Source organism: Culex quinquefasciatus, chromosome 1, assembly GCF_015732765.1.
Source record: "Culex quinquefasciatus strain JHB chromosome 1, VPISU_Cqui_1.0_pri_paternal, whole genome shotgun sequence".
Lineage (NCBI taxonomy): Eukaryota > Metazoa > Arthropoda > Insecta > Diptera > Culicidae > Culex > Culex quinquefasciatus.
This window is the reverse complement of record NC_051861.1, coordinates 5,683,830-5,711,789: the sequence shown is the minus strand read 5'-3', so window position 1 is coordinate 5,711,789 and position 27,960 is coordinate 5,683,830. Positions and strand designations below refer to the sequence as shown.

The 27,960-nt window shown below is 35.4% G+C and overlaps 1 protein-coding gene across 3 annotated transcripts; it reads right to left on the bottom strand.

The window, feature by feature from the left end:
• Positions 1-266: 266 nt before the first annotated feature.
• Positions 267-15,253, bottom strand: LOC119765509. Of its 3 annotated transcripts, none has more exons than XM_038249496.1 (4): positions 14,961-15,253; positions 5,278-5,383; positions 1,287-1,642; positions 267-1,081 (listed from the first exon to the last, which is right to left on the bottom strand). In XM_038249496.1, exons 2-4 carry the CDS (start codon positions 5,375-5,377, stop codon positions 974-976), a joined length of 564 nt encoding a protein of 187 aa, XP_038105424.1. In that variant the 5' UTR covers positions 5,378-5,383; positions 14,961-15,253; the 3' UTR covers positions 267-973. The 3 variants fall into 3 exon arrangements, with proteins under 3 accessions (XP_038105424.1, XP_038105422.1, XP_038105423.1); XM_038249494.1 differs by having other exon boundaries at positions 15,070-15,253; XM_038249495.1 differs by having other exon boundaries at positions 15,074-15,253.
• Positions 15,254-27,960: the final 12,707 nt, after the last annotated feature.

Genomic DNA, 27,960 nt, shown 5'->3' with positions numbered 1-27,960 from the left:
TTTTGAATCAATACCGTTTTTTTTAAATCGAAATATCGGTCCCACCAAATTTCAACTTCATTTGATGTAAAATAGAATTTGCAATCAAAAAGTATAAAAAAAGAAATTTTGATAAAGTGCACCGTTTTTAAGTTAAAGCCATATTTAGGTAACTTTTTGAAAATAGTCGCAGTTATTATTTTTTTTAAATTTAGCTTTGGATTGTCAGTAGTACTGAGTACACACGGTTTATTTCGGATGTCTCTCAGAGGAAGAAAAAGAAGATGTATTTTTTCGCAATAGTTTAATAAAACTGTTCCAGCCTTACAAGTTTCATTTAACTATTAACCTTGTTGTTGAACATTTGATAATTGTTTCACCTGTTTGTTTGTAGAATCTCTGCTGTGCTCATTCAGCTCCTAGTAAGTAAGTATAGTTTACATCTGATTTAAAGATCCTATTATTATTAAAGTAAACAACGACACTTTGCATATTGACACTGTTTGCTTCCACTTGTTTTTTTTTTAATTCATTAAGTACGTAAATTTCACCACTGCTGAAGCTAAGAATCAATCTGTACATTCAACACTTTGTGTCCCTTGCCAATTTCCTCACGATTCGTCCCGTCTAACTACGCCACTCTTCAACTCAACCTTCCTTTCCGGCATAGCTTGATGCTAGCAAGAATGACGAAATAAAGTGCACGTGGCCCAGCTTTATCAGCAAATGCTGTATTTTTTTTAATTCTTTGACCACGATTTACCCTAGATTAATGCTCCCAACCCAAAATTTAACCTAAGGGGGAAAACAAAATTGCAACAACAAAAAAACAAACTTTAAACTCGCTGCTCAACGGATTTGTTGCTCATGTTGTTTTTTTTTTTTTTTTGGGTGCTTCTGCTTCGATGGATAATACTCGGAAATTTACACGATATCTGCCGCCTGGTTGCCAATCATTATTTTGCTGCGTTTTCATCCTTTTTTCTCTCATCGTTTAGTTCTGCTCGCTGACCATTTGCGGCTGCTGTTGCTGCTGCTCCTGCGGTTGTCCCAACTCGCTGACATCCTGCTGATCCCGCTGCCGCAAACGATTCTCCTCCAGCTGAAGGGGACGGAGGGAGAACATTGTGGAATTAGTTGTGCCTACTGTGTTGTGCAATTCTGTTTTTTTTTTCAGATTGTTTGACTTTTTTTCATCTTGCCCCTCGTCCACCAAACAGACCTGTCAGTTATGACAAGTCCCATTTTGATTACGTGGGACACAACGGCGTTCATAACCTCAAATTAGTAAATTAAAAAAACCTTACCATTTGCCTAAGAACAGCGTTCACAGCGAATCGCACCGTCTGTTCGAATCGATCCTGTTCACTTCTGCTTGCACCGGTAAAGGGTCCGGACGGCTGGTCCCGTCCGACCGCAATCAAATCCGTCAGTCCCGGTCGCAGAAAGGCGCCAGAGATGGCTGGGGGCGCTGCTTCGTAAGCTCTACTCCGGTCCATCTGCAGCGCCATCAGGGCTTTGGCGTACGGCAACGGTGGTGGCATCGATTCCACGATCAGCTGCCGCTGCTGCCCGTCCCCGTCGTATCCCTCGGGAAGTGTCCCCGGCGAGGAACGCTTGCCGTGGCCACCGTAGCACGCGTGGCCAAAGGCGGCGCAACCACCTGCGAAGGAAAATAAAAGTTCACTAGTTTGGCAACACAGGTTCAGTTAAGACAAAATTAAGCTGCACGTGTTGAGTCTCGAATATTGATCTATGCATCGTTTCTTCAAAATTACTAAAACTTGGCAGCGCCTACTACTCCCACCACCGAATGTCAACTGTTTTGACGCTCATTGACTCTTATTACTATCAATAGGGTATTATGTCTATTATTGAATCTTGTTGCTTCCTCCCCCACACAAACTCAGCCAATGAAGTACCCATGCGTGTGAAAACATAAGCAATTGATTTTCTCGAAGCAGCTTACAAGCTAGGTTCCCTTTCCCATTGTCCTCTGCCCTTTTGTTTGTTCGGTGCATTGATAATGATATCAACAACTAGGTATGTCTCCACTTGTCATTTTTAACAGAAAAAAGAGCAGGGTTGACTTTTACTCGCGACTTTATCAACCGTACGGAAAAAAAACTACTACAGAGTACAATTTAAGGGTAAAACATTAAAATTTCGTCCAACTGTTGAAACAATATTTTATCTTGTTTATCAGAACCTTAAAAAAACACAAAAAATCGCAATCTGTCAAAATTATTCACGAAAAAGAACACTCTACCCTACCCTTCACTACGATGCAAGCAATATTAAATCAGTTGTGGGACGATATTGCTTGGAAAAGGTGGAATATCTTGTGGAAAGAGAGTTCAACTCAATTGAGTCTCGTGTTACCACTAATAAAGCATATTATGAGCAATCGCTTTGTCTTTGTGTTTTTTAATGGCGGAAAAAGAGGATGTAACTATTGCGTACAACTTTTTTATTTTCACAGTTCGCCTGTAGAATGTAATTTTTTTCAACATTCTGAGCAAATTATTTATCACATATCCTATACAAGGAAAAAATTAAATTTTATAAATATGTTTAACGTACGAAATCAGACAGTTTCAATGTTGTTCTTAAAACTGATATCGTCAACAAAAAATCAACTTTTATTGATAGCACAATCCTTCACAAATTTTATTAAAAATTTTCACCCTTGGCATCACAAAGTGCTTCTGGCGTGATTATAGTCAAACATGATTTTATGTTTTTTTTTTTCAATCTGAGGGTTAAGTTTGTTAAAATCGATTGTTTGTGAAAAGAGTTTACTATAAATAAGTTATTCAATGTGTGTTTTTTTAACATACCCCACATTTATACCGAAATATATGAATGAATCAGAACATTTCTTGATAAGGTACATTTTTCAATTTTTCTAAGCATATTTTGACAATCCTCAAATCAGCGTATAGTAGACTTCTTCCAGAAGGCGTTGTCAACTGTCCCAAAGTAGTAGAAAAAGGCTCAATTAGCAAATTCTAAAAGATATTTTATAAATATTAAGATATATAACAAAAGTCAATATTTATTCCAAGAAATCAAGTAAGGTATATTGGCTTCATGGCACAATTTTCACTAGTTTTTTTTTTTTTTTGCTATTTTGATTAAATAATTCTCTTCGTAGTCGCAAATCGGCATTCTGCTGTATTTTTTATGAAACTAATCTATTTCCGTCAGTCAAAAGGAGCAATTTTGCATAATTAGTATACCATACAAGTCTCCACACAATTTTGCGGACTGGTAAAAAAATGGGCATGCGAATACACTCAAACCCCGATGGTTTGACACCAACTGTTGTCAAACGAACGGGGTCACTTTTTAGTTTGACACCCCTTTTACACGGAGTTCACACACACTACCAAACGATTGTTTTGATCGTGTGCGTGAGCGCCGTGTAAAAAGTGACAGTTCGTCACTTTTTAGTTTGACATTGACCAACCAACGGGGTACAAACTAAAAAAGTGTCAAACGAAAAAGTGACCAACCACCGGGGGTTGAGTGTATTAGAAAATATATACAGTAGTTGTTCGGTAACTGGGCTGAGAACGTAGCCCAGTCACCGAATGCTGTTCGCTTACTGGGCTGAACGAAAAATAACGAGGGGACTACGGATGCATTTTTTTTTGTGAAATATAAAAATAAAAGTTACTCAAATTCAATTACAATGATTATTTCTGTATTATTTCTGTAATTGTGACTTGCAATTACATAAAAGTTTAAAAAAAAATTTATTTGTTGAACATGATTTTTGCATCCATTAACCCCTCGGTGATTTCGGTTTGTTTTGGTTTTTTGACGTTTGTCTGCTTTTTAACTGGGCTACGGCTTATCGAGCGCCCAGTTAAAAAGCAGCCCAGTTAAACAACGCCCAGTTACCGAACAACTACTGTATCTTGAGAAGAGATATACTCATTTTTTGGTGCCTTCGGCAAAGGTGAAGGTTTTGGAAAATATAAATGAAATGCATTTCTTAGTTGTTGCAAATTAAGAATAAACTTATTCTGCGAATAAAACCTTTAATAACACTAGTCATTAAAAAATCGGGAAACGTCTTTCGCCATTTTTTTCTTAAATTTCCTAAATTATCTAAAACATTGCGGAGACAAAGTTGACCAGAAATTCTATTCTCAAGATAAAAGTTTTTAAATATTCACATCCCGTTTAAATCAATAATGCAAAATTATGGCTTCTATTGACATGGTCATTTTTTTTTCTAAATAAAAAATAAGAAAATCATGGAAAAAAATGCAAAAACGTAAAAATTTGATTTCTCATTTGAGAAAAAAATCTCACGTATGAAGGCAACGTGTTCTGTTTAAAACACTTCTTCAACATTCCTAGCATCACTCTTCACTAGCCCCGAACAAATGCGCGGACAATTTTTCCCGCGGGGTAATTTCAACCTCCTTTCTCCGTGGGACGATCCGGCGTTGTTCTTCTATACTTTAGGCGTCTATGCACCCCACAGCAGCGAACGGCGCCAGGCAGCGCAAAGTTTTCCCCCTAAGAAGCCGAGATAATTCGATAAATTTTGGTTCCCACAACTACCTGTGTACTTTTATGCAATTTTCCGACGTGCCACGGTTCCTTTTATGGACCGGTTGTCTGGTTGGACGGTCTGTCGGGTCTTGCCCCAAATTGTTATTATTAGATGGCCACGGAATTTTCATGGATTTTTCATCTCTCTACGTGGGACACCGATGTCAACATGAAAGTCAACAGTTTTCTAGGTTAAATTAATGAACGACGAGGTTTTAGGTGGATGGAAATTTGCTAGGTGCATTTTAGCGTGCAGTGGATTGACATTACGGTTGACACTTGTTTTACCCGGAATTGAAAATGCACCTTGCTGGAAATTCTCTTTTTAATAATGTCATTTGGTATCCTGCAATGGAGTATTATTTACTCCCGAAAAAATGCACGCGATAATAAAATGTTATCAATTTCAATGCTGGAGGTATGACATTGATGCGTGCCAGAAATAAAATTCTCTGGAAAGTCATCGGTTTTAATCACTAGTAAAATGGCAACATTGCTTTTTTGTGAGATTAGCATAATCCAATAAATCAAAACATCGTTTTACTTTGACAACTTTTTTTCCTAAATAAATTAGTTACACCACAGACAACCAGACGTAAACACTGAAATTTTCTTCAATATTTCAAGCAACTGTCAACCGCGTAATGATTTGGCCTATGGTGAATTCAGATTTGCCGTGGTGAGTTTCGTCTGGTTGTGGGTACACGCTGACGCAAATCTACTCACGCTTTCCGCTGACGTTCTGCACGAGCACCGACACGATGACCAGGCTGACGATGCAAATCGTCGCGGACATTTGCGGCATTTTACTGTGGGGAAAGCTCATCCTGGGCTGTTTGGGGAGAGAACAAGTAAAGAAAGAATGTTAAAAAAGGGACACAATTGAAGTACATTAACAGGTGCTTATTACAGCGGACATCCACAGGTTAAAGTTAGTACCAGTTTTTGGGAGGGTAATAATTTTCTGGTGAATGTTTTCCCTCTATAAATTTTTAGGGTGCGAGGGAAATAAAGACGACAAGACAGTTATGAGGTAACTTTTGTAATGAATAATTTAAAAAGAAAATTTGCTTTATTGCATTGCTTAGCAGCTTTTATGAGTCATGAGTTGAAAAAGTTTATATGGAATAGAAAAAAATAAAAAATATGAACAAAGCCAGTGTTATTGTTAAGGGCTAATGTCAATCCACTTTTTTTTTATGAAAACCAAAAAAACCAACAAATTCTACACTCTCATTTAAAAACACTTAGTTTTCGAGTGACTCAGACTCAGACTTGGGAAAATGTCTGTCAGTCAATCTGTCAATCTGTCAGATTTGAGTGAGTTTAGTTCTGAGTAAATTTTACTCAATTTTCGCTACATTCTGAATGAAATCTACTCAAATCTGACAGTGCCATTTATGAGTACACTCGTCTGACACTTTTCAAACTAGTGACGAACTTTTGAGCTCACGCACACTATCAAACGTTTGGTAGTGTGTGAATGAAATGTCAAACTAAAAAGTGACTCCGTTCGTTTGACAACAGTTGGTGTCAAACCATCGGGGTTTGAGTGTAGTAGGTATTAACGAAAACTGAGTGATTTGAGGTGAGGGTGGTATGACAATATTTACCACCAGCGAATCAAATGCAATATTTGCATTCTACCAAACACGTCCTCCTGCTAAACCCCTGGCAGAGTTATTCTGGTCATAATTTCCAAAAATGGAACATGTCCACTTATTCTCTCCTTGCTCTCCCTGCAGCAGCAGCAAAAGCTCGTTATATCTTATTTATGAATTGACCATCATCATGTGCACTTGGAGAAGGAGAACCAACGAATCTTTTACAGTTTTGTCCTTTTTGGGAGCGTTCCTTCATTACGTTACGCAAGAAAGTATATTTTTATGGTATTTTGAGTTAAGTTACCAGAAAACGCCCAACCCTCCTTCATGCAAAAAAAAAACTCAACAACTTAACAAATCGTAACAAACCTTGTCACGTAATCAAAGATCACACCCTTTGCTAAGCTTTCACTGTCCCATCTCCCCGAGAAAGTTTACGTCCAGCGGAATTATTTTTACCCAAGATTTTGCTTAGTTTGTCCTCTCGGAGGGGAAAGTGTTTTTAATTTTTTATTACATACATTTATTAGTATTCCGGTCTTGATTCACTTTATTATCACCACTCCCCACCCCTCACACCCTCCGGAACTCCCGGAGGTGGTCAGGGGATGTTCCGTTGTGACATAGCCGGTAAGACTATGTTGGAATTGGTTCATTTTCCCCAACCATGCGATTTCTTTGGACACTTTGGAATATTGTAGATTGTCCATTTGTCTGTGTCTTCTCCTCTCACTTCCAAACTGGACTCATGATCAACTGCCAACAGGACAACCCCGGCTTCCCTCGAGGCATTCCCAGAGGGACTCTTAAATCCTTCCTTTTGCACCAACTCGAACTAAACATGCGAATCATAGAATCGCAAACCGTCCAATTTGATGTATTTAAGCTTTGTCAAAAGTGGCTGAAGCCATGACTTTCGTGAATCGAGATCAAATCTTGGCACGCGAGTTATCACAGATTTCTGCAATCCAAGGAGGCCATCAAATATTCACCAGCAAGAGTAATTTCCCAGATGTGATACACACGACGACGACGACACGTGCGAGAGTGCGTGCGGTTTTCCTCAAGAAGGTGAGATCAAATTTCTGCAAATTTACGCGAAATCGGCGACGTCATCGTTGCCCATTGATGTCACTGAGAGTTATGGTAATTTTCGAAATGGTTTGGTTAACCAACGCTGCTACTGCGCGTTTGAAAATTCAAAGTATCAATTTGGTGCCCCTTGGAAGTGTTTTGAAAATTATACCCCGTGAATTGCAGGATTATCTGGAATTAACATTAGGAATGATTCACTGATTTACTTCAAAAAACCAAAATATGCTCATATTGGCATAGTCCAAAATGTGCAATTTGCAAACCAAATGTGTTATAATGAGTCGTATTAAAACACTCGCAATGAAAAAAAACTCGAGAAATGTTCATTTAAAAATATTTCCCCATAAATTAAAAGCTGACTGCTTTCCTAAATACAGCAAGTCAAACTTACGGCCCATGTAGGTTAGACCGTGTCCAATTAGCTAAGATTGACCTTCAGATCCATCAAAATTAAATTTACAGAGTTAATTTAATTTTATTAGCAAGGTGAGCACTGTTTGTTGAAAGTTTTTTTATGATAGAGGATTATGTTCACAGAAAAAAATAATGTAAATTTGGAAGCTTTAATTTTGGAAGGTTGAATATTACCTCTTTTATGATATAATTTTACCTCAATTTAGACTGAAAAAATGACATTACAACAGAAAAGTGGTAAAATTACACATTTCCAGATGTAAAATTACACCTTTTTTCTGACATAAAAGATGTACCCCTTCCCAGATGTAATATTACAATGATTTTTTTTCTGTGTTGCTTGTAATTTTCTGTGGTGAATTAAATTTAGATTAACAACATAAGCTAATTAACAACCTTCAATTACGATACTCCCGTTCTTCCATGATTTATATCTCGAATGCATCAATTTGATGACACACTTCCTAACCTATTCAGATTTAAAATTTCCAATCAATTTCGCAGACCATTCCCGACATTTCACTTGACCTCTGGTCCGCTGCTGGCAGGCATAAATTCTCATCTTCCTTAACCAAACTTAATAATTATATTTGTCTCGTCCTGAGCCACTCAATTATTAACCCTTCGTGTCCCGTAGAATTCTAGAACAGCATAGAACGGTTCGAAACTGGCTGACGAGCTGTTCACCCCACCCTGAAGGGACCGTCTTGATCAAAATTTATGGTCCCACAAGTTTCTTCTCTCGTCATTGGTATAATTATAATCGGTTTTTGGCCAGGAAAATAAATCATCGTTGCTACTCACACCTCTCACTCTCTCTTCAAAACTTACATACATAATTCAGCGTGATGTAACGTGGTTGACCAGTCGAAGAAGAACCTGGAGTTTGATTTATCTTTCAGGATTGGAATTGGACTATCAGGGATAAAATGATACTTTTGTGGGCCAGACCTTGGGATCATCGAGACGCAACGGGGACATTAAACTTTTATAAATCAATGCCCATGTGTTCTCTTGTTCTGTCTAGATAGGAATCCCATCAAGCTTAGTACAAGAGAGCATACCGGCAACGAAATGCCAATAAGATTCTTTGAATAAATATAATACATCTTGGGTGACGGAGTTTAGAAATTATTTTAAAAATAAAAGGATTGAGACACTACATCGCTTTTCTATTTATGTGAATAACAAATATTAAAATGATTTTCGATCTAAAACGTGAGTAGATCTAGGGTTCAAATAATGTTCGATCTAATTTAAATTTTGCTTTTTTAAAAAAATACAAAAATCAAAAACTGACGATTTGTTATATGAAAAACACAAAAATATTTTTATCTTTTTTAAAAATAAGTTTTTAAAAATCAGCCTTCGTCATGCACACAGGACCGGTTAAACGAGTCTTCACCATAATTTTGAACCGATTTGGTCAAGGCAGTGTTAAGATATCGTGGCACCCGTTTTGCCTTCCTCACTGAGGTAAGGCTATAATCCTGCTCTAAAATTGAACTTTTTATTTAAAGCTCGAAAACCCACCTTGATGTATACATATCGACTCAGAATCGAAAACTGAACAAATGTCTGTGTGTATGTGTGTGTGTATGTGACCAATAATGTCACGCAGTTTTCTCAGCACTGGCTGAACCGATTTTGGCCAAACCAGTCCCATTCGACTTGGTTTAGGGTCCCATGCGGTGCTATTGAATTGTTTGAAGTTTCGATAAGTAGTTCAAAAGTTATGTATAAAAATGTGTTTTCGCATATTTTCGGAAGTTGAATAAATGGCAGTAAACTGAATCAAACATCATCATGTTATACATCGTTAGTTAGGTAATCGAAAGGCCTTTCCAACGAGTCTTAAACATTGAAGATCTGACAACCCTTTCTCGAGTTCTGACCACTTAAGTGATATTTATGTACTTTTTTGTAGCCGGATCTCACTTAAATGTATGTAAACTATGTCCGGATCCATCATCCGACCCATCGTTGGTAAGGTAATCAAAAGACCTTTCCAACGAGTCTAAAACACTGAAGATCTGGCAACCCTGTCTCAAGCTATGACCACTTAAGTGATATTTATGTACTTTTTTGTAGCCGGATCTCACTTAAATGTATGTAAACAATGTCCGAATCCATCATCCGACCCATCGTTGGTTAGGTAATTGAAAGACCTTTCCAATGAGTCCAAAACATTGACGATCTGGCAACCCTGTCTCGAGTTCTGACCACTTTAGTGATATTTATGTACTTTTTTGTAGCCGGATCTCACTTAAATGTATTTAAACAATGTCCGGATCCACCATCCGACCCATCGTTGGTAAGGTAATCGAAAGACCTTTCCAACGAGTCTAAAACATTGAAGATCTAGCAACCCTGTCTGAAGCTAAGACCACTTAAGTGACAATTAATTATTTTTTTGTAGCCGGATCTCACTTAAATGTATGTAAACAACGTCTGAATCCATCATCCAACCCATCGTTAATAAGGTAATCGAAAGACCTTTCCAACAAGTCTAAAATATTGAAGATCTGGCAACCCTGTCTCAAGCTATGACCACTTAAGTGACATTTATTTACTTTTTTGTAGCCGGATCTCACTTAAATGTATGTAAACTATGTCCGGATCCATCATTCGACCCATCGTTGTGATATGTGTGTTTTTTGTATTCCGGAACTTAACGAAATCAGACGAAATTTGTGTCCAAACCTATCATATCACATATCACCCATTGTTGGAAGAGAGGAAGGCAACCACATAGGTGGATTAAGTTAGTTTTTTTTAAACTGCTAACATCAAACAGCTATATCTCGGCAATGATACAACCAAATGTCTTCAAATTTGTTGTGAATATAGTTGAAAATGTATATTTTAATGCCCTGATAACAGATTTTAAATAAAATTAAGTGTGTGCTCACACCAACCTCTGACTTTTTTTTGTCGATCTACATGTTTGTAACTCCTTAAAGATTTTTAATGAATTTTTACCTTAAACTTCAATGCTCATTTCACCCTACATCCCTTTGTCGTAGTGGGCTCATATTTGACATGAGTTCATCTCATGTATAGTCACTAGCGTGCACGGGGTGATGCAACATGGGGCAGTGGCCCCACCATCCTCAGAAAATTGTTTTAAAATTGGTCAGGGGGTGTCCATAAACGACGACATTTTCAAATTCACTCATATTGTTGCCCCACCTTCCTTGATGATCTGGGCACGCTAGTGTGTATAGTCAAACAAACGCAGAAAATTTATCCAAATTTAGCACCTTTATAAAATTGTGGATTTGGTGTTTTTTTCTACTCAAGTGGAAAGACATCTCGATGAATCATCACCAAATTGTTTGACTGGACAGAAAATTCGTTGATTAACTGTAGGATATTATAAAATTAGAAAACAAAACCCTCTGAATTTAAATGATGATTCCTTTGTTACTAAGCTGATTGCAACTGTCAAGTCAACATAGAAAGCATAAAATAGATTGAAAATAGTTTTAAAATAAGGTTCGAATTTACATGTTTTGCAAGCCTGTTCGATATTTAAGTTTTAAATTATGCGAAAAGTTAATGGAGGTTATTTTTAAATACCAATAAGTTATTAAAGAAACAATTATACCAAGATTTGAAAGAAGCATATGTAAGTGACAAGAAGACTTTCAAATGATTCAAAATTCATGTTATTTTTCTTTATGGACTTCCAATTTGTGTTTCAAAAGTTCCAAATTTTGAAAGACCGATTATGAAAAAAAAGCTATTAACGTATCAGACTGATTTTTCACGAGATAATTATGAATTAATGATCAACACCAAAATATCTCAAGTTCACTTTAAAAAAAAAACAAAAAAAGAGAAAAGACATATCAAAAACAATTAATTTTACCAGAATGCGCACGAATGCGCATGATAATAGGTGATTTTTGAAAATCAACATCAGATCTTAATTCGAAAATGTTGCATTTATCAAACAAAATTGTAAATATTCGATTGCAATTTAGTTATATATATATATATTTATATATATATATATATATTTTTTTTTTTTTTTGAAAAATCAAGTCTGTCGTATAGAAATGGTCAAAAATCACAAAAAAAAACTTTTTTTTTCAAAATTTTTATTTTTAAAACCGCTGTATCTTCACAAGGATTAGACATTAGACAATGGTCAATATGGGAACCTTTATATACAAAAGCACAGTTTTAAGGATTTTTGCACCAAAATTTATCAGCATATGCCAATGGTCTCTTTTTTGAAGGACCTGAAGGAATTTTTGATCTAAACCAAATGTATCTCAAAAGTTATAATTTTGTGAAACAATCATTGGCTTCCAGGTTCATAATCATTTATTATTGATGATTCTCTTTACTTTACAAGGAAGTGGAAAATCATTTCCGTAAAGTATCTACACGTGAAGAATATTATTCATTATAAATGTAGAAAGAATTTTCAGAAAATATTGAAACGTAGCAAAATTTATATCGCCTAGCAATTATTCATGGCATGGCAATGATGGAAGTCGCTCTTGAATATCATTGAAGTTGATGAAAGGTAGCCTAGAATAACTCAGTTTAGGATACTAGGTAACTGGACATAAGTAGGGTTAGTGAAATTTCACGATTTCGCGGACAGCGTGAAATCCGAGAAATTTAGCTTTTGCCGCGAAATCCCGTAAAATGTTATGTTTGTGTGAAAATGTAACGATTTTTCTCAAAATAATTAATCAAACTCAAAAAGGAATAAAACTAATCTAATGAACTACTGTAGAATTTATCAAGTGAATATCCTGGTTTAATATTGTCCGTTTCTCTCGAAGGTACACGCCACGCGGCATTTCAGAATGTGCCGCAGACACTGTTGCCAGCGATTTTCTACATTTTTGGTGCAATAAAAAACATACCCGGCAACAATGCCATGCAATTCGAAGAAGAAGATCAACAAAAACAAAACGCGCAGTATGGGATTTGACAGCGCGCATTTGCCGAAAGTTCGGCGCGTCGTTTCGAGGCTGGTATGCCTCGTGTCTTTTTTGGGAATACGCGCAATAGAGCACCGGATTCGAGTGATAGAAATTACAGTTCTCCCATAAGTAGAGTTAGTTAAATTTCACGATTTCGCGGACAGTGTGAAATTCGCGAAATTTGGCTTTCCCCGCGAAATCCCGTGAAATTTTATGTTCAATTACTTATATATATATAGGGTTAGTGGGTTAGTGAATTTTGACGATTCCGTGAAAGGGTGAAAAATTCTTGAAATTTATCAATTTTCTCAAATCACTTTTTTTTTCAAATTACTTCATAATAAACATTTCAACCATAAATACTATGTCAGTAAATTTTATTAGTGTTCGTTTGATAAGCTTGATATGAATCATTTGAAGAATTATAAAAATTTTCAGTTTCCATAGAAACTAACTAAATTTGATAATATTTTAATTCGCTGTAGTACAAATTTTACTGCTATTTTATTTAAAATGATTTCAGAAGAAACTAAAGAATTAAGCTTTGTTTTATTTTAAAAAATTAAGAGTATTTTTAATCTTTGAAATCATCTTTTTAAAGCATTTCAAATTTTTTTCTGAGTCCTATTTTTTCAATATTTGATTATTTGTGTGAATAATTCCCTTGAAAGCTAAAAAATACAATTTTTTTGTTTTCTGTTCTTATTTTGAATAAAAGTTTCGATTTCGTAACAATTTATAATATTTTTGCCTATAGATTTTAAATTTAGTTTTTTTAAAAAGAGAGATAAAAACCATAAAAATTATTTTGAATGGTCTAAATGTTGAAAAAAAATTAAACTATTTTACATATTTTGGATGGACAAGAATGTAGAATCAGGCTTTGATAAGAAATTCAATAAAATTTAAACTGATAAAACAGAAGCAAATCAGCGAAAACTTTTTAACCTTTTTAGTTGAATATTGAAAAAAGCAATTCAATAAAAGAGAATACGCATGTCTTACATTGTTTCAAAATGTAAATTGATCCCATCCGTAAATCAGACGTTTTTTTTTTTTTTTTTTTTTTTGATAATTAGGAGTTTTTTTTTTGTCACGTTCCCGTCAGTTTATTGAATAATCAATATATATAAAAAAATCGACGGTTTTGTTCGAACGCAAATCAGTTCAATACGGAGCGTCGGATCGAGGTGCTCTTTGTTGCGTTGGGTTCGTAAAAGTCCAAGGAAGGTTCTTACATCAAAAAGTGACAACTTTGGCCACTCTGGAACCGATTCCGGAAAATCTGCAGATTGTATGGGAAAAGCTGCGTAAAATCAAATTTTGATCACAGGAGGCTGATTTCGCAAACAAGCCAGAAACGTCAGGAAAAGGGCAAAGACGAAGTTTACCGGGAAAAGCTTGTTATATATAATGAAGCATGCATAAAAAGTAGTTTCTGTGATTTAAACATAAGATTTTCAGAGTTATTTTAACATTTTTCACGTTCCGCGAAATTTTCGTGAAATTCGGTGTTTTGAAATTGAGGTCCCCGTGAAATTTGTTATTTTCGAGCGTGGAAAATCACTAAGCCTAAACATAAGTAATGCACAAATTAAAATGTAAAACCAGACATGCATCGGCACTATGAGCTCTTTTTAATGGCACTCAGCTTATTCTAGATAGTATTTTCGTTTAAAGCAATGTTATGCTTGTTGCTAGGTAAAAATCTCTTGGTTTTGGCTTGAATAATGTGTAGAAAACATTGGTTCATTGGAAACCCCAATTTTAGCTATATTTTCATGTAAATGTTCTCTTAAGCTCTCAAGAAGAACTTCTTAAAAGCTCTTTGAGTGTAATTAAGAGTTCTTAACCTATATCTCGGTTGGGTTTCAAAATAATCTCTCAGGGTCTTCGGGAGCCTAAAAGACAAGCGTAATTAGCGTATTCTAATCACTGGCATAACATGCTGGGTATCTTCTACGTGAAATGCCAAACAAGTTCTTCTAAAAGAGGAGTTAGAGCGGATGCATGTCTGTGTAAAACACAAGTTTGGTTTCTAAAAAATGACTTTAAAATGTAATATTCCGAGAACGTACTCATTTTTAACTCAATTCACTGCTTTATGTAGAATATTACCTGTCTTTTTTAAGTTTTTTCAGTTATAGTCAACAAACTAATTACCTGAAAGGAATAGAGTCTGATTTTTGGAAGATAGTTGAAACCTCATTGAAACCCGTTATCAATTGGAATTGGAAAAAAAACAATGTCTAATATAAACTGGCATAAAAAAAAATATGTTGCATAATTTCACACAAAAATAAACCTCTAAAATTATTTCACTGATATTTGAACAAGTGATACCCACTAAACTCCACTGTTGAAATATCCAGCGACTTCCGCTATGCTTTCCCGTGATTCTACCTTTTCTTCTCGTTTGAACCCACTAGAACCACTAAAACTTTATGAACACTTACTTACGCACAAACACACCAAACAACGACGACGACGACGACGCACTAAAAATATTCGCACCCAATCGGACGCACACGTGGCCCACCGAACAAGAGACCGTTTTTGGCGCGCAACCGCCACACCACTGAGATTTAGATTCGTTTTTATATTTCGAGAAGGAAGATCCTTTCGGGAGCACGGTGGAGCAACAAATGGTTCAACCTGAAGAATGTACCGTACCTTTTATACAAGGCACACGATACAGCAGCACCAATATCACAAGTGATGAGCGGTGACGACGACGACGACGACGCCACGAGGAAGAAGCGAGGAGGGATGTTGATTTTCCGCAACAGAAGTAAAAGCAGCAGCACTAGCAGAAGAGAAAGAGAGGATGGCAACACTGTGCTGTACCGGTGCTGTTGCTTGTTGCTTCTGCTGGGTGATAACAATATTGGAGTTGCTGGAATTCTCTGGAATTTTGAGAAATTCGTGTGTTTTTTTTTTCAAAAAATCTCCATAAAAGTTTGCTATTCATACAAATTTAATGAAGTAACACACAACTATGCAATTCAAAAGTCATTTTCGAAATTTCCAATTTTATTTTTTATTTTTTAGGAATTCCTTTCAGAACACATAGTTATGACTCGATATCGTCAACGCAGGGTCACGATGCTCAAGCCATGAATGAAAACTATCTCTTTCTCTCTCTCTCTCTCTCTCTCTTTTGCTGTAGGTGAGATTGGGTGGGTTGGTTCGCCGTTTAGTGGCAGGTGGCAGCAGAGGACATCCTTTTCCGTGCGTGTGTGAGGTTTTTGGCTTCCGGCTTTTTTCAGCCTTTGCTCAGAGCTCAGAGTTGGGTTGCGTTACGCGATGCGGTTTGGAGGATATTTTTTTCGTTACTTTTCTATGTTTTGCTTTGGATATCCTCCTTGAATGATGATGGATGAGAATGAGGATACTTTTGGCGGTTTGTAACACGTGTGCGAGGATGGGAGCATGGAATGTTAATAAAATAAGTTTAATGGTACACACCAACCAGAGTGTTTGGATTTGCACCAAAATTTTTGTTACACACATTTTGGTATCTTCGAAACTACGGGAACTATCGATATAATTTTTCATTCATCCCCGAAAGTACTGTCTACAAAATAATCTACAACACAGTTTGACTATTTTAACAATCATTTTTTTTTTGCAGGATTGTGTCCGGAAGTTAAACAACTTTCTTGGCTGCTGTGCACCCTTGATAAAATATAATTTTTGCAATTCCGTCTTGAATCTTCCTACTTTTCCTGTCATTCTCGCGTGACGAAACAGCCTACTTTTATCTACTAAAAATAACAGAATCGAATAGAAACACAGTTCTACTTTTCAGCACTGAAATGGATGCTGAAAAGTTGAACTTTTTAGCACTAGTTTTGAAAAGTAATACTTTTCAACATTTTTTTTATTTAAACGATTTATTGACAAAATACATGAACATTTGACTTATAATTTCACTCAATGGGTGTTTTCAGAAATGCAAAATATGTTGTATGGAACTCGTTGCAAACCTTGACTTTTTCAGCACTCTTCGTATTTATCCAACTCGGTGAACCTCGTTGGATAAATGTACGACACGTGCTGAAAAAATCTTCTTTTTGCAACTTGTTGCATAAACTACTATTGCTGTATCATTATTTTTTTCAATACCGTTAAAAAAAATAATACTTTTCGATTCTGTTATGTTTGGAGATGAAAAGTAGGCCGTTTAGTCATTCGAGAATTAAAGAAAAAGTAAAAAGTTTCAAAACGGTGTTATAAAAAAAAACGTTTTTTATTGTCTTTACAAATTTGGGGGCTGTCTATACAAAAATGGTAAGAAAATAATTTAAAATCCAATTAAAATCCGTATTTTGCGAGAGATTTTCTGATCAACTTGGTGTCTTCGCAAAAGTTCACATCGTTTTTATATCGTTTTTACAGAGTTTTTTTTTAAAGGTCCTATAAACATTTGAAAGACAATAGTTTATAGCTAGGTGCTGTATAGTAGTTCGCAAAGCGGCCTCAATTTTGAATTTTAATTTTTGTATTTTTTAATCCGGCTGAAACTTTTTTGATGCCTTCGGTATGCCCAAAGAAGCCATTTTTCATCATTAGTTTGTCCATGTAATATTCCATACAAATTTGGCAGCTGTCCATACAAAATTGATGTATGAAAATTCAAAAATCTGTATCTTTTGAAGGATTTTTTTGATCGATTTGGCGTCTTCGGCAAAGTTGTAGGTATGGATAAGGACAACACTGAAAAAAATTATGCACGGCAAAAAAATGATTTTTTATTTAACTTTTGGTCACTAAAACTTGATTTGCAAAAAAAAACACAATTTTAATTTTTTTATATATTTTAGGGGACATCAAAAGCCAGGTTGTGCAAAAAATCGTTGACCGAGTTATGATATTTTTAATCGATACTGATTTCTTTAAAAAAAAAAAATCTAAATATTGGTCGCAAAATTGCGAAACACAGAAAATTACGCCCTTTTGAAATTTTAGTCTTGATTTAAAAGAAAAGATCGGAAAATTTCACGAATGTTTCATATTTTAACATTGAAAATCGGACCATTAGTTACTGTGGTACCGTAAACTGGGGTCAATCGGGACACATGGGGCGAATTGGGACAGCAGTTTTAACCATGTAGGAGCACAATATTTTGATTTTTCTGGTTGGTTTCGGTTAGAACAGACTCAGGCCAACAAAATGTGTACATCCATTACCAAATTTAAAAGCTTTAAGTGCTCTAAAAACTGCTGTCCCTATTCAGACTGTAGTCCCGATTCACCCCAGATTACGGTATCGACATTAGAAAATGGTGGGTTGTTTGGGTGAGACTTAGAAAACATCAATTTTCCTGTTTTTAAACACTTGCATGGCAAGTTACCTATAAATGGCTTTAACTTGAAAACGGTGCAATTTACCAAAATTTCACTAAAGTAATTTTTAATTGTAAATTTGATTTTACATCGGAAAATGGAGTTGAAAAATTGTTGCGACCAATATTTCGATTTAAAAAAAAAAATCAGTATCGATTAAAAAAATCATAACTCGGTCAACGATGTTTTGCACAACCTGGAAATTTCTGATAAGTTGGATTGTGATGTCCCCTAAAACATATCAAAAAATAAAAATAATTCAAAATAGTGTTTTTTTTTTGCAAATCAAGTTTTAGAGACAAAAACTTAAATAAAAAATCATAAAAAATAATTTACCTTGAATCATTTTTTCAGTGTAGTCCTTATCCATACCTACAACTTTGCCCAAGACACCAAATCCATCAAAAAAATCCTTCAAAAGATACAGATTTTTTGATTTTCATACACCATTTTTTATGGTCAGGAATATTATATGGACAAAGTAATGATGCAAAATGGCTTTTTTGGGCATACCGAAGGCACAAAAAAAGTTTCAGCCGGATTAAAAAATACAAATAATCGAACGACCGAAATTTGAGAAAACTATAAAAAATATAACGAAACGATAAAAAATAGAAATGACAGGCCACGGTTTCAACATTGGAACGAAAGAAGTGTTTTAAAATGCATTATACACCTGTCAAGTTGTTTTGCATTAAGGTTAAGCCGTTGATCATTTCGAAGAAAATTTATCATCACTATAAAATATTCTGTATTAAATTCAATTTAACGAATTTCAGCACCAAAAAGAATCAGCATGTGCCGGTTGTTGCCTTCTTGAAGCCACTGAAAGAATTTTTGATCTAAATCAAATATGCTTCAAAATTTATATAATTTTGTGGTACAGTCATTGACGTCCTAGTTGGCAATCATTGATTAATGATGATTTCCACAACTTTACAAGGAATGGGATAATCGTTACCAAAAGGAATCAGCATGTGTAGGGCACTATTCTAAATAACTTGTTGAAGAAATTTTGTCAAAATATTGAAAGCGACGCAAAATTTATATCTTTGAGCGAAAAATCAGGACAATGATGGAAGTCTTCACGTTAATAAGTTTCCAAAATTTCTAAGTATTGGCAAAAATTTTTTTGGTGAGAAAAAAAAGTGTTTGCGCTGCTGAACATTGTAATTTCATAAAAGCTCAAAATAATTTTAAACAAGTCAAAACAAAGTCGAACCAAATAAGCTAAATATGATTATCAATGCAGAAAAAGGTGTTTTAGATTGTTTTTAGTTGATTTGACTTCTATTTCCATTACAATTTTCCAGTTTTAAGAAAAAAATTGTTTGTAATGGGGCGACATAAACTTCGAAAAATATTTGCAACGGCCGATAACATTTCATAAAAAAACATGAGATTTTCTAACAATATGACGTAAACAAATAAAAATATCCAAAATATATGCCTTCCCGTTTGTAATCATAGTATACTATAGCCAATGTTTAATGCTAAAAACGCTTTTATACTACGAATTTTAAAAACTCGTCTCTTTTTGTTTACCAAAATGCAAATCTGTCAGCTTTTCGTAGACATAAATTGGATTTAAAAACAAAGCAAAATGTTATCCGTGAAATTTCTCATGAGCTGCATGCACTAGTTTTGGGTGCAATTTTTGTTGGCTCGTTTTGCGGAGTGATTGTTGAAAAAAAAATCAAAAAAATATGTTTTCTCTCATTAGTCATAAATAACCAATCAAAGACACAAGATCAAACAGAAAGTCCTTTCTTAAGATACAGATTTCCACATATTTCAAGAAAAACATTGTAAATGAGTGAGTGTGAATTCACTGAATTGTAAACAGAGCGAGTTATTACAACTAAGATAAAAAGGATGGACCAATTGTCTACAAATCTTCGTTGCCACATTTGAAATGTTTTACTTGCACAGTAAAAAATGGTGTTGATTTGATAGTTGTAAAATTTGTAGGTGTGATATTATCTGTTTTATGACATAAAAGATGCACCCACCGTGATTTTTTTTTACTATGTGATTTACCTACTTTTTATGGATAGTAGCCAAAATTAGAAATCTAGTTTCATTACTCAAACAACATGTAAAGAAAATTCAATGTTCATCAACCCAGAAAAAAAAACAAACCCCGTCAATTGAAGGAAATTGAAAGATGCACCATATTTCTCATCAATTTCAGCCCACACCTTGCTATTCCATGGCCAAAATTGAAAACCATGCACAACGGTTTCAGGCTCGATGCAACTGCGAACGCTACGAAGGTGTAGGCGTTTGCACGGAAAGTGCCCGTGGCACCCGGAAACGGTGGCTGTCTTACCGTTTCCCGCAGCAGGTCAGGTCGGTCCGAGTTTGGCACGGAGAGAATGGTTTGCTGAATTCAATCAAAATTAAGTCCGAAGAAAGTATGCTAGAAGAACATGTGGTTAGATTTAGCATTACCTTCATTAAGATTCTGAGAACAGATCACATTTCACAGAATCTTCAGTGGAGGAAGGATGCGTGGACATACCGTACCGAACGCTATGGATTGTGCAGTCACGTTATAGTTTTTCACAGAATTCTAATCTAATCTAATCTAATCTAATCAGACCCTAGCGCAGCCAATCTTTCGAAGGGATCCTGGAGAGTGCCTTAGGTTAGACGACGCCTAGCACTCTTCTTGTCATTTATTAACGTTTGCAGTGCGCCATTGCATTGAAATGCATTGAAACATCACAAGTGTTAAAGCGGCCAGGCCTACTGCGTAAAGCCGTATCGCAGAGATGACTCGTAATTGGGTTGAGTTTGAGCACTGAGTGTTCGAACAACAACACAATTCTGAGTCGACAGGGGAGGAAGAAGCGTGGGGACACACCACCATACGCTCCGAGATTTGGTTGTATTCGTTGGGAGCACCATGCTAAGAAGGTTTGGTACTCCATGACCCTCTGGGATGGGACATTGTATTTCCACGAATGCCCTGGACACTATTTGCCGTAGTTATAGCGCCACAACTCGCTCTCTGTAACAGTATTCCTAATTCCAGTCCACACTCACCAAGTCGTCATGGCCTAGTGGTTAGCATTTTTGCTTACCAACCCAAAGGACGGGGGATCGAACCCCACCTCGAGCGACTTTGATTTTTCGTTCATATTCATTATTTCAAATTTATGTGTTCTAAACTTTCTCGTTGGGAGCAGATGGGCATCGAACCCAGAACCATTCGCTTACAAAGCGAACACCGTAACCAGTCAGCCACGGCCGCTCCTTACGTTATAGTTTTTCACAGAATTCGGATTTAATTTAAAGCGTAATGTATCTCCATGTTCAAGTGGTGAAACTGGTGTCAAAATTCGACCTTACATATTGTTTCAATCAACAATTCCAGGAGATTGCCTTTTGGTCGGGACCCGTGGTGTAGGGGTAAGCGTGGTTGCCTCTCACCCAGTCGGCCTGGGTTTGATCCCAGAAGGTCCCGGTGGCATTTTTCGAGACGAGATTTGTCTGATCACGCCTTCCGTCGGACGGGAAGTAAATGTTGGCCCCGGACTAACCAAAAAAGGTTATGTCGTTAGCTCAATCCAGTTGTAGGGTCGTCTCCCTGGGTCCTGTCTCGGTGGAGTCGCTGGTAGGCAGTTGGACTAACAATCCAAAAGTCGTCAGTTTGAATCCCGGGGTGGATGGAAGCTAAGGTGTAACAAGAGGTTTGCAATTGCCTCAACAATCTCAAGCCTTCGAACACCTAGTTTCGAGTAGGAATCTCGCAATCGAGAACACCAAGGCAATGCTGTAGAGCGAATAATTTGTTTTTTTTTTTTTTGCCTTTTGGTCGACCTTTTAAGCATATCAAACCGTCCAGCGCGTGCTGCTATGTTACGACACTGAAAATATTTAAGAATAATTCTTTCGCAGGAAAAAAAACCGCTAAAAGGCTTCGAGCCAATTAATATTGACGCCGTGTGCTGTCCACTTCCGTTATGTCACATGCACAGTACAAGTGCGTGTTCAGGGAAAATGGTGCGATAAGAAGTGGCTCGCTGATCGTTGTTGAAACATATTAATCAGCTCTGGGGAGTGAACGTCATCCCTTTTTGGACGATTTTGTATCATAATCTTGGACAACAAAGAGTGAAAACGGTTTGGAAAAAGTAGCATATTGTCATTACACTGGGAGGCAAATTTAAACTAAAAATAATACTAAATAATACTAAATAATACTAAAATACTAAAATACTAAAATACTAAAATACTAAAATACTAAAATACTAAAATACTAAAATACTAAAATACTAAAATACTAAAATACTAAAATACTAAAATACTAAAATACTAAAATACTAAAATACTAAAATACTAAAATACTAAAATACTAAAATACTAAAATACTAAAATACTAAAATACTAAAATACTAAAATACTAAAATACTAAAATACTAAAATACTAAAATACTAAAATACTAAAATACTAAAATACTAAAATACTAAAATACTAAAATACTAAAATACTAAAATACTAAAATACTAAAATACTAAAATACTAAAATACTAAAATACTAAAATACTAAAATACTAAAATACTAAAATACTAAAATACTAAAATACTAAAATACTAAAATACTAAAATACTAAAATACTAAAATACTAAAATACTAAAATACTAAAATACTAAAATACTAAAATACTAAAATACTAAAATACTAAAATACTAAAATACTAAAATACTAAAATACTAAAATACTAAAATACTAAAATACTAAAATAATAAAATACTAAAATACAAATCTCAAAACATACAAATATTCAAAATTCAAATTACATTTCGAAGGATCTAAAGCAATTGCCGAACAGTGTTCTTCTTTTTTGTGAAGTTTATTAACCGCCTAAACGTGGCCATGTGTGCATAGAATCTAATTTGCCCAGCCAAGTAGCACGTGGGAACGTGACCACGTGCTTGCCACCCAACCCCACGATGGAGACACGTGGTTCGATTCAGATGCAAAGAAGATTGCTTCCAACTGTGTTGCTTTCCTCTATTAGTCGATGAAGGATTGTCGGTGCGTGATGTATCGGCGTCTTTTCCATTGTTGTGTGTGTGTGTGTGTGGGTAAATTAAAACTTCTCCAAAGAAGCAGCAGCTCCTTGCAAGAAAAGGAAGAGACTATTTGTAAAATGATGAATGCCGGAGGGCCACGCCCGGTTGCACATGCTGAAAGGACAGGTTAGGAGTCCATTTGTTCAGCCCACTCACCCCCGCTCAAACCTCTTCCGCAAAATGCAAAAAGCTCCTTTTATTGCGATAATAAATTCCTTTATTTCCGACTTTTCAAGCGGAGTCGGTGCCGGGATATTGTTTTGCGGTGAGAGGATTCTTCCGGTTCTTGCTGAGAGCTGCAGCATCATATAAATATTAGCTTTTTGGTTAAAAACATGCTGCGAGCTCCAGAGCGAGTGTGCCCGGGGTTTGAGGTTTTTTTGGAATCGAAAATTGGAAAATCCACTCACGCTGCTTTGGAAATTTAAGCTTGCAAGTGGGATAAGAAACCGCGACTGTATTGAGATAAATTGAAAATTTATGAATGCGATTGTCGGTAGGGGATAGATTTCACTTGTGCTGTATTATCGAGAGGAGTGGGTGTGATATTAAAGATATTAATAATACTTGTATGCATCCAATGATTAGGTTAAAATTGATGTAGATTTGTGATGCAGTGAATTATAAAAAAATATCACCCTTTCTAGTTTATTTACTCAAATCATATCCTGCTGCACTCATTTGATTTTTTGTCCGAATAAGTCAAAATGTTCATGTCACTTTCAACGGTTAAGCTTATTATCCACTTTGTCATAGATTTGTATAACAATTTTGAAAAAAAAAATGATCATGACCTTGCTTGACAGAACGTATCTTGTTTGACAGCTAGATTCAAATGCAATTTTTTATCATCCAGTCATCCATAATCTCACAAAAATTGAACGTTCTTGCAAATATCTATTGATGCAGTTTTCTCATCGATTTAGTTTCTACAGGAAAAAATATTTTGGTGTACTCTAATACTCTTTTAAACAAAAAAACTTTTGGATTTAATATAAAAACTATGATAAAGTGCACCGATTCAAATTTCCTACACCTTGCAGTGATTTTTTGTATGAATGTGAGATTTTTTGCCCTAAGAAGTCATGATCAAACTTGCCCAATGACCATACTTGAAAATAAATTAAAAGATCCAAAAATGTCCTATAAATTTGTTTCAAAACTGAAATACGGCCGCAGACAGAAAACCAAGCAGAGTTTTTTATTGAGGTTCTTCAATGTTTTTGATGTAAATTCAAAATGGTCATGCTTGATTATGATTTCTATAAGTAAAACAATCACACATGAAAACGATTCACTCATTTATTTTGATTCTAAAATGCTTTTCGGTAGCAAATTTGATTTCAAATCCAAAAGAGGAATCAAAACAATGTTACAAAAAAATATGAATTTCAATACAATTTTTATCAGTTTGAGTAATAGCTCATTGTAAAAAAAACTATATTCATCATTGACTGAAGTCCCTGACAATTGCACCTATTTACCGATTACAATTTCATATTTCAACTAACTACTGACTTGACATCAATAATAAAACCTAAGGAAAAAAGCTAAAAACATATTTTTTGCAATTCCGTCGTGAAACTACTTACTTTTCCTGTCATTTTTGAACGACGAAAAAGCCTACTTTTCTGTACCAAAAATAACAGAATCGAATAGCAACACTTTTCAAAATTAATGCTGAAAAGTTCTACTTTTCAGCACTCAAATGGGTGCTGAAAAGTTGAACTTTTCAGCACTTGTTTCGAAAAGTAACTCTTTTCAATATTTTTTTTGATTTAAACGGTTTATTGACAAAATACTTGAAAATTTGACTTAAAATTTCACTCAGTGTGTGTTTTTTGGAATTGCAAAAAATGTTGTATGGAACTCGTTGCAAAACATGATTTTTTTCAGCACTCTTCGTATTTATCCAACTCGGTGAACCTCGTTGGGTAAATGTACGACTCGTGCTGAAAAAATCCTCTTTTTGCAACTTGTTGCATAAACTACTATTTTACCATTTTTTTAGCCCGTTGCAAATATTTTTCAAAGTTTATGTCGCCCCTTCAAAATTGGTCTGAAAAATCAGGGGGCAAAACAATATTTTTCCAAAAAACTTCAAAATTTCTATGAAAATAATAGTCTAATCAACTGAAAACAATCTAAAATGCATTTTTCTGCATTGTAATCATATTTAGCATGATTGTGCTTGTTAAAAAATGTTTTGAATTTTTATGAAATCCCAATGTGCAGCACCGCAAAAATTTTACTTTTCAAAAAAAATAAAATTTTCGTCAATACTTAGATATTGTAGAAATTAATGATAGCAAAACGACTGGACAGGTGTTTAATGCCTTTATCATTAAAATGTCGAAACCATGGCTCGTAATTTGAATTTTTATAGTTTTTTTTATTTTCTGACACCCTCCCCCACCCACCCCCCCCCCCCTCCCACTCCCCTCGACTTTGGTCAGAGTCGAGTGACATAAACTTCAAAAAATATTTGCAACGGCCTTATTTATAGTTGAAAAAGTTTTAAAGTCCATGTACAGGCACTTTTTAGCCCACCGGAGGTCGCATACGTGTACTTTGTGCACAGTTTGTAAGGGCACTTGTAAGAAAGGCGAAAACACGGGACTTCCCGAAGGTTAAAAATAAGCGAGATTTTATTTTTTCAGCAATGTTGTCTTTAATGTCGGAATATTTTACAAACATTCCGTATTTTAACACTGTTATCCAACGAATGGTTGCCAAGCAAGGTACCTTTTTTTGGAATATAAAGTCTAATTGGATGATATTTCAAAATCAAATCAAATTATTCGCTCTACAGCATTGCCTTGGCGTTCTCGATTGCGAGATTCCTACTCGAAACTAGGTGTCCGAAGGCTTGATTGTTGAGGCAATTGCAAACCTCTTTTTACACCTTAGTTTCCATCCACCCCGGGATTCGAACTGACGACCTTTGGATTGTGAGTCTAACTGCCTACCAGCGACTCCACCAGGACAGGACCCAGGGAGACGACTCCTACACCTGGACTGAGCTAACGACCTAACCTTTTTTTTTAGGTTAGTCCGGGGCCAACATTTACTTCCCGTCCGACGGAAGACGTGATCAGACAAATCTCGTCTCAAAATTTGCCACCGGGACCTTCTGGGATCAAACCCAGGCCGACTGGTTGAGAGGCAATCACGCTTACCCCTACACCACGGTCCCGGCAAATGATGATATGGATATTTAGAAAAACCTAATTCACCCCATCAATTTTATTCTTTGCAATGCAACTTATTGTCCGATTTGGAAAGTCCAAAAACGAAAAGAAATCCTCTACTATCCAATTTTTTTTCATTTTTTTTTATTTTTCCCGTGTTTAGGAGGTCATTTTGAACAACTTTTGTTCTTCGAAAAACTTTACTTCTCTTGTTTTATGTGTTTCTTGTTTTTTTTTAGTATTTTCATTTGCATTAATCTTGTTTAGTTTATCTTTGTTTTTGGTAGTAATCGGCCTATTCTACCACCTTCTATTATTATTTTTTTTTTTTTCATGTAAAGTCACTTTTTCATTTTTTTTGCTTGTTTTTCACATTTTCTGCTCTAGAATGGCACCATTATCATTTCAATTGTAAAAAATGCGTTAAAGCATTGTTTGGGTAGCAACAAAAATTAATGCATTCTTCTTTTTACTTAAAACAAGCCTTACCCGACAAACTTCGTTCTGACTTTTTTTTCGTTTGTTGACGTTTTTAACATTTTTGCTTCTTCAGCCTCCTGTGATCTAAATATGATTTTACGTAACTTATTTCATACCATTTACCGATGCTCCGGAATCGGTTCCAGAGTGGCCAAAGTGTCAATTAGTTAGCGTATAAACCTTCCTTGGACTTATACGAACCCAACGCAACAAAGAGCACATCGATCCGACGATCCGTATTGGACTGATTCGCGTTCGAACAAAACCGACGATTTTTTTATATATATAGAAGAGAAGATATAGGAGAAAGGTTAGTAAAAAACACGGTTAAAGTTGACCCCTAAAAAAATACATTTTTAAAATGATTGGGAAATTCACATAAAACATAAAAGTCAAACTTCCAACTCTAAAATTTTCTAAAACTTTAAGAGTTTTTCTTTCCAAAGCATTTAAAAGATAAAAAACTGGTTGAAAAATTTATTTGTGACGATTTTTTAGATCGATGCCCGTCTAAAGGCGGGGTTGAGCTGTAGGGCGTTAAGAGGCAGTATTTGTAGATTCTGCTCGGTTTGTTCTAGAGGTCGTATCGAGTTGCTCCGATTTGGTTATTAAGGTTTTAAAAAAATCAATTTTTAACAGTAATTTGCAAAAGCTATGAGAAAAAGTCAAACCAATCCTGGATGTCTATAGCACATTTTGAAGGGCTTCAAAAGACCATTCGAATGCATCTAAGAGAGTTGGAATTGATGAAGTTTTACGGAAATGCGAGCAATTTTAAGATTTTTCATGTGTTTTGGACCTCAAACTTCAATGCCCGTTTTACCCCACTTCCCTTTGTCGTAGAAGGCTCATATTTGGCATGAGTTCATCTCATGTATAGACAAACAAACCCTGAAAGTTTCATCCAAATCGGAGCACCTCGATACGACCTGTTTCACATCGGTGAAAAACTCGCTCTTAACGAGAATTTTCTCAGCTATGCCATTTTTTTTTATTCAGAAATGGGCAAAGATGGACACTTTAACAAAAAATTAAAAATTAAGCTTAAAATAACTTGGAAATTCAGTATTTTATCAAAAAAACGTACTTTTCAATAGCAAAATTCGATTTTCATTTACAAATATTAAATATCGGATTTTGAAAAATAGAAAATTGTGATAATAAGTTAATTTAAAAATCGGTCACAGAAAAGGCCCAAACAAAGTTTAAGCCAAATAAAATGTTCGGATGCAAAAAAAATG

Coding starts and splice junctions, on each gene's coding strand:
- LOC119765509 (XM_038249496.1), bottom strand. CDS start 5,377: ATGAGCTTTCCCCACAGTAAAATGCCGCAAATGTCCGCGACGATTTGC. Junction 1,643..5,277: donor GCAGAACGTCAGCGGAAAGC/GTGAGTAGATTT, acceptor TTTCCTTCGCAG/GTGGTTGCGCCGCCTTTGGC. Junction 1,082..1,286: donor ACGCTGTTCTTAGGCAAATG/GTAAGGTTTTTT, acceptor CGTCCCCTTCAG/CTGGAGGAGAATCGTTTGCG.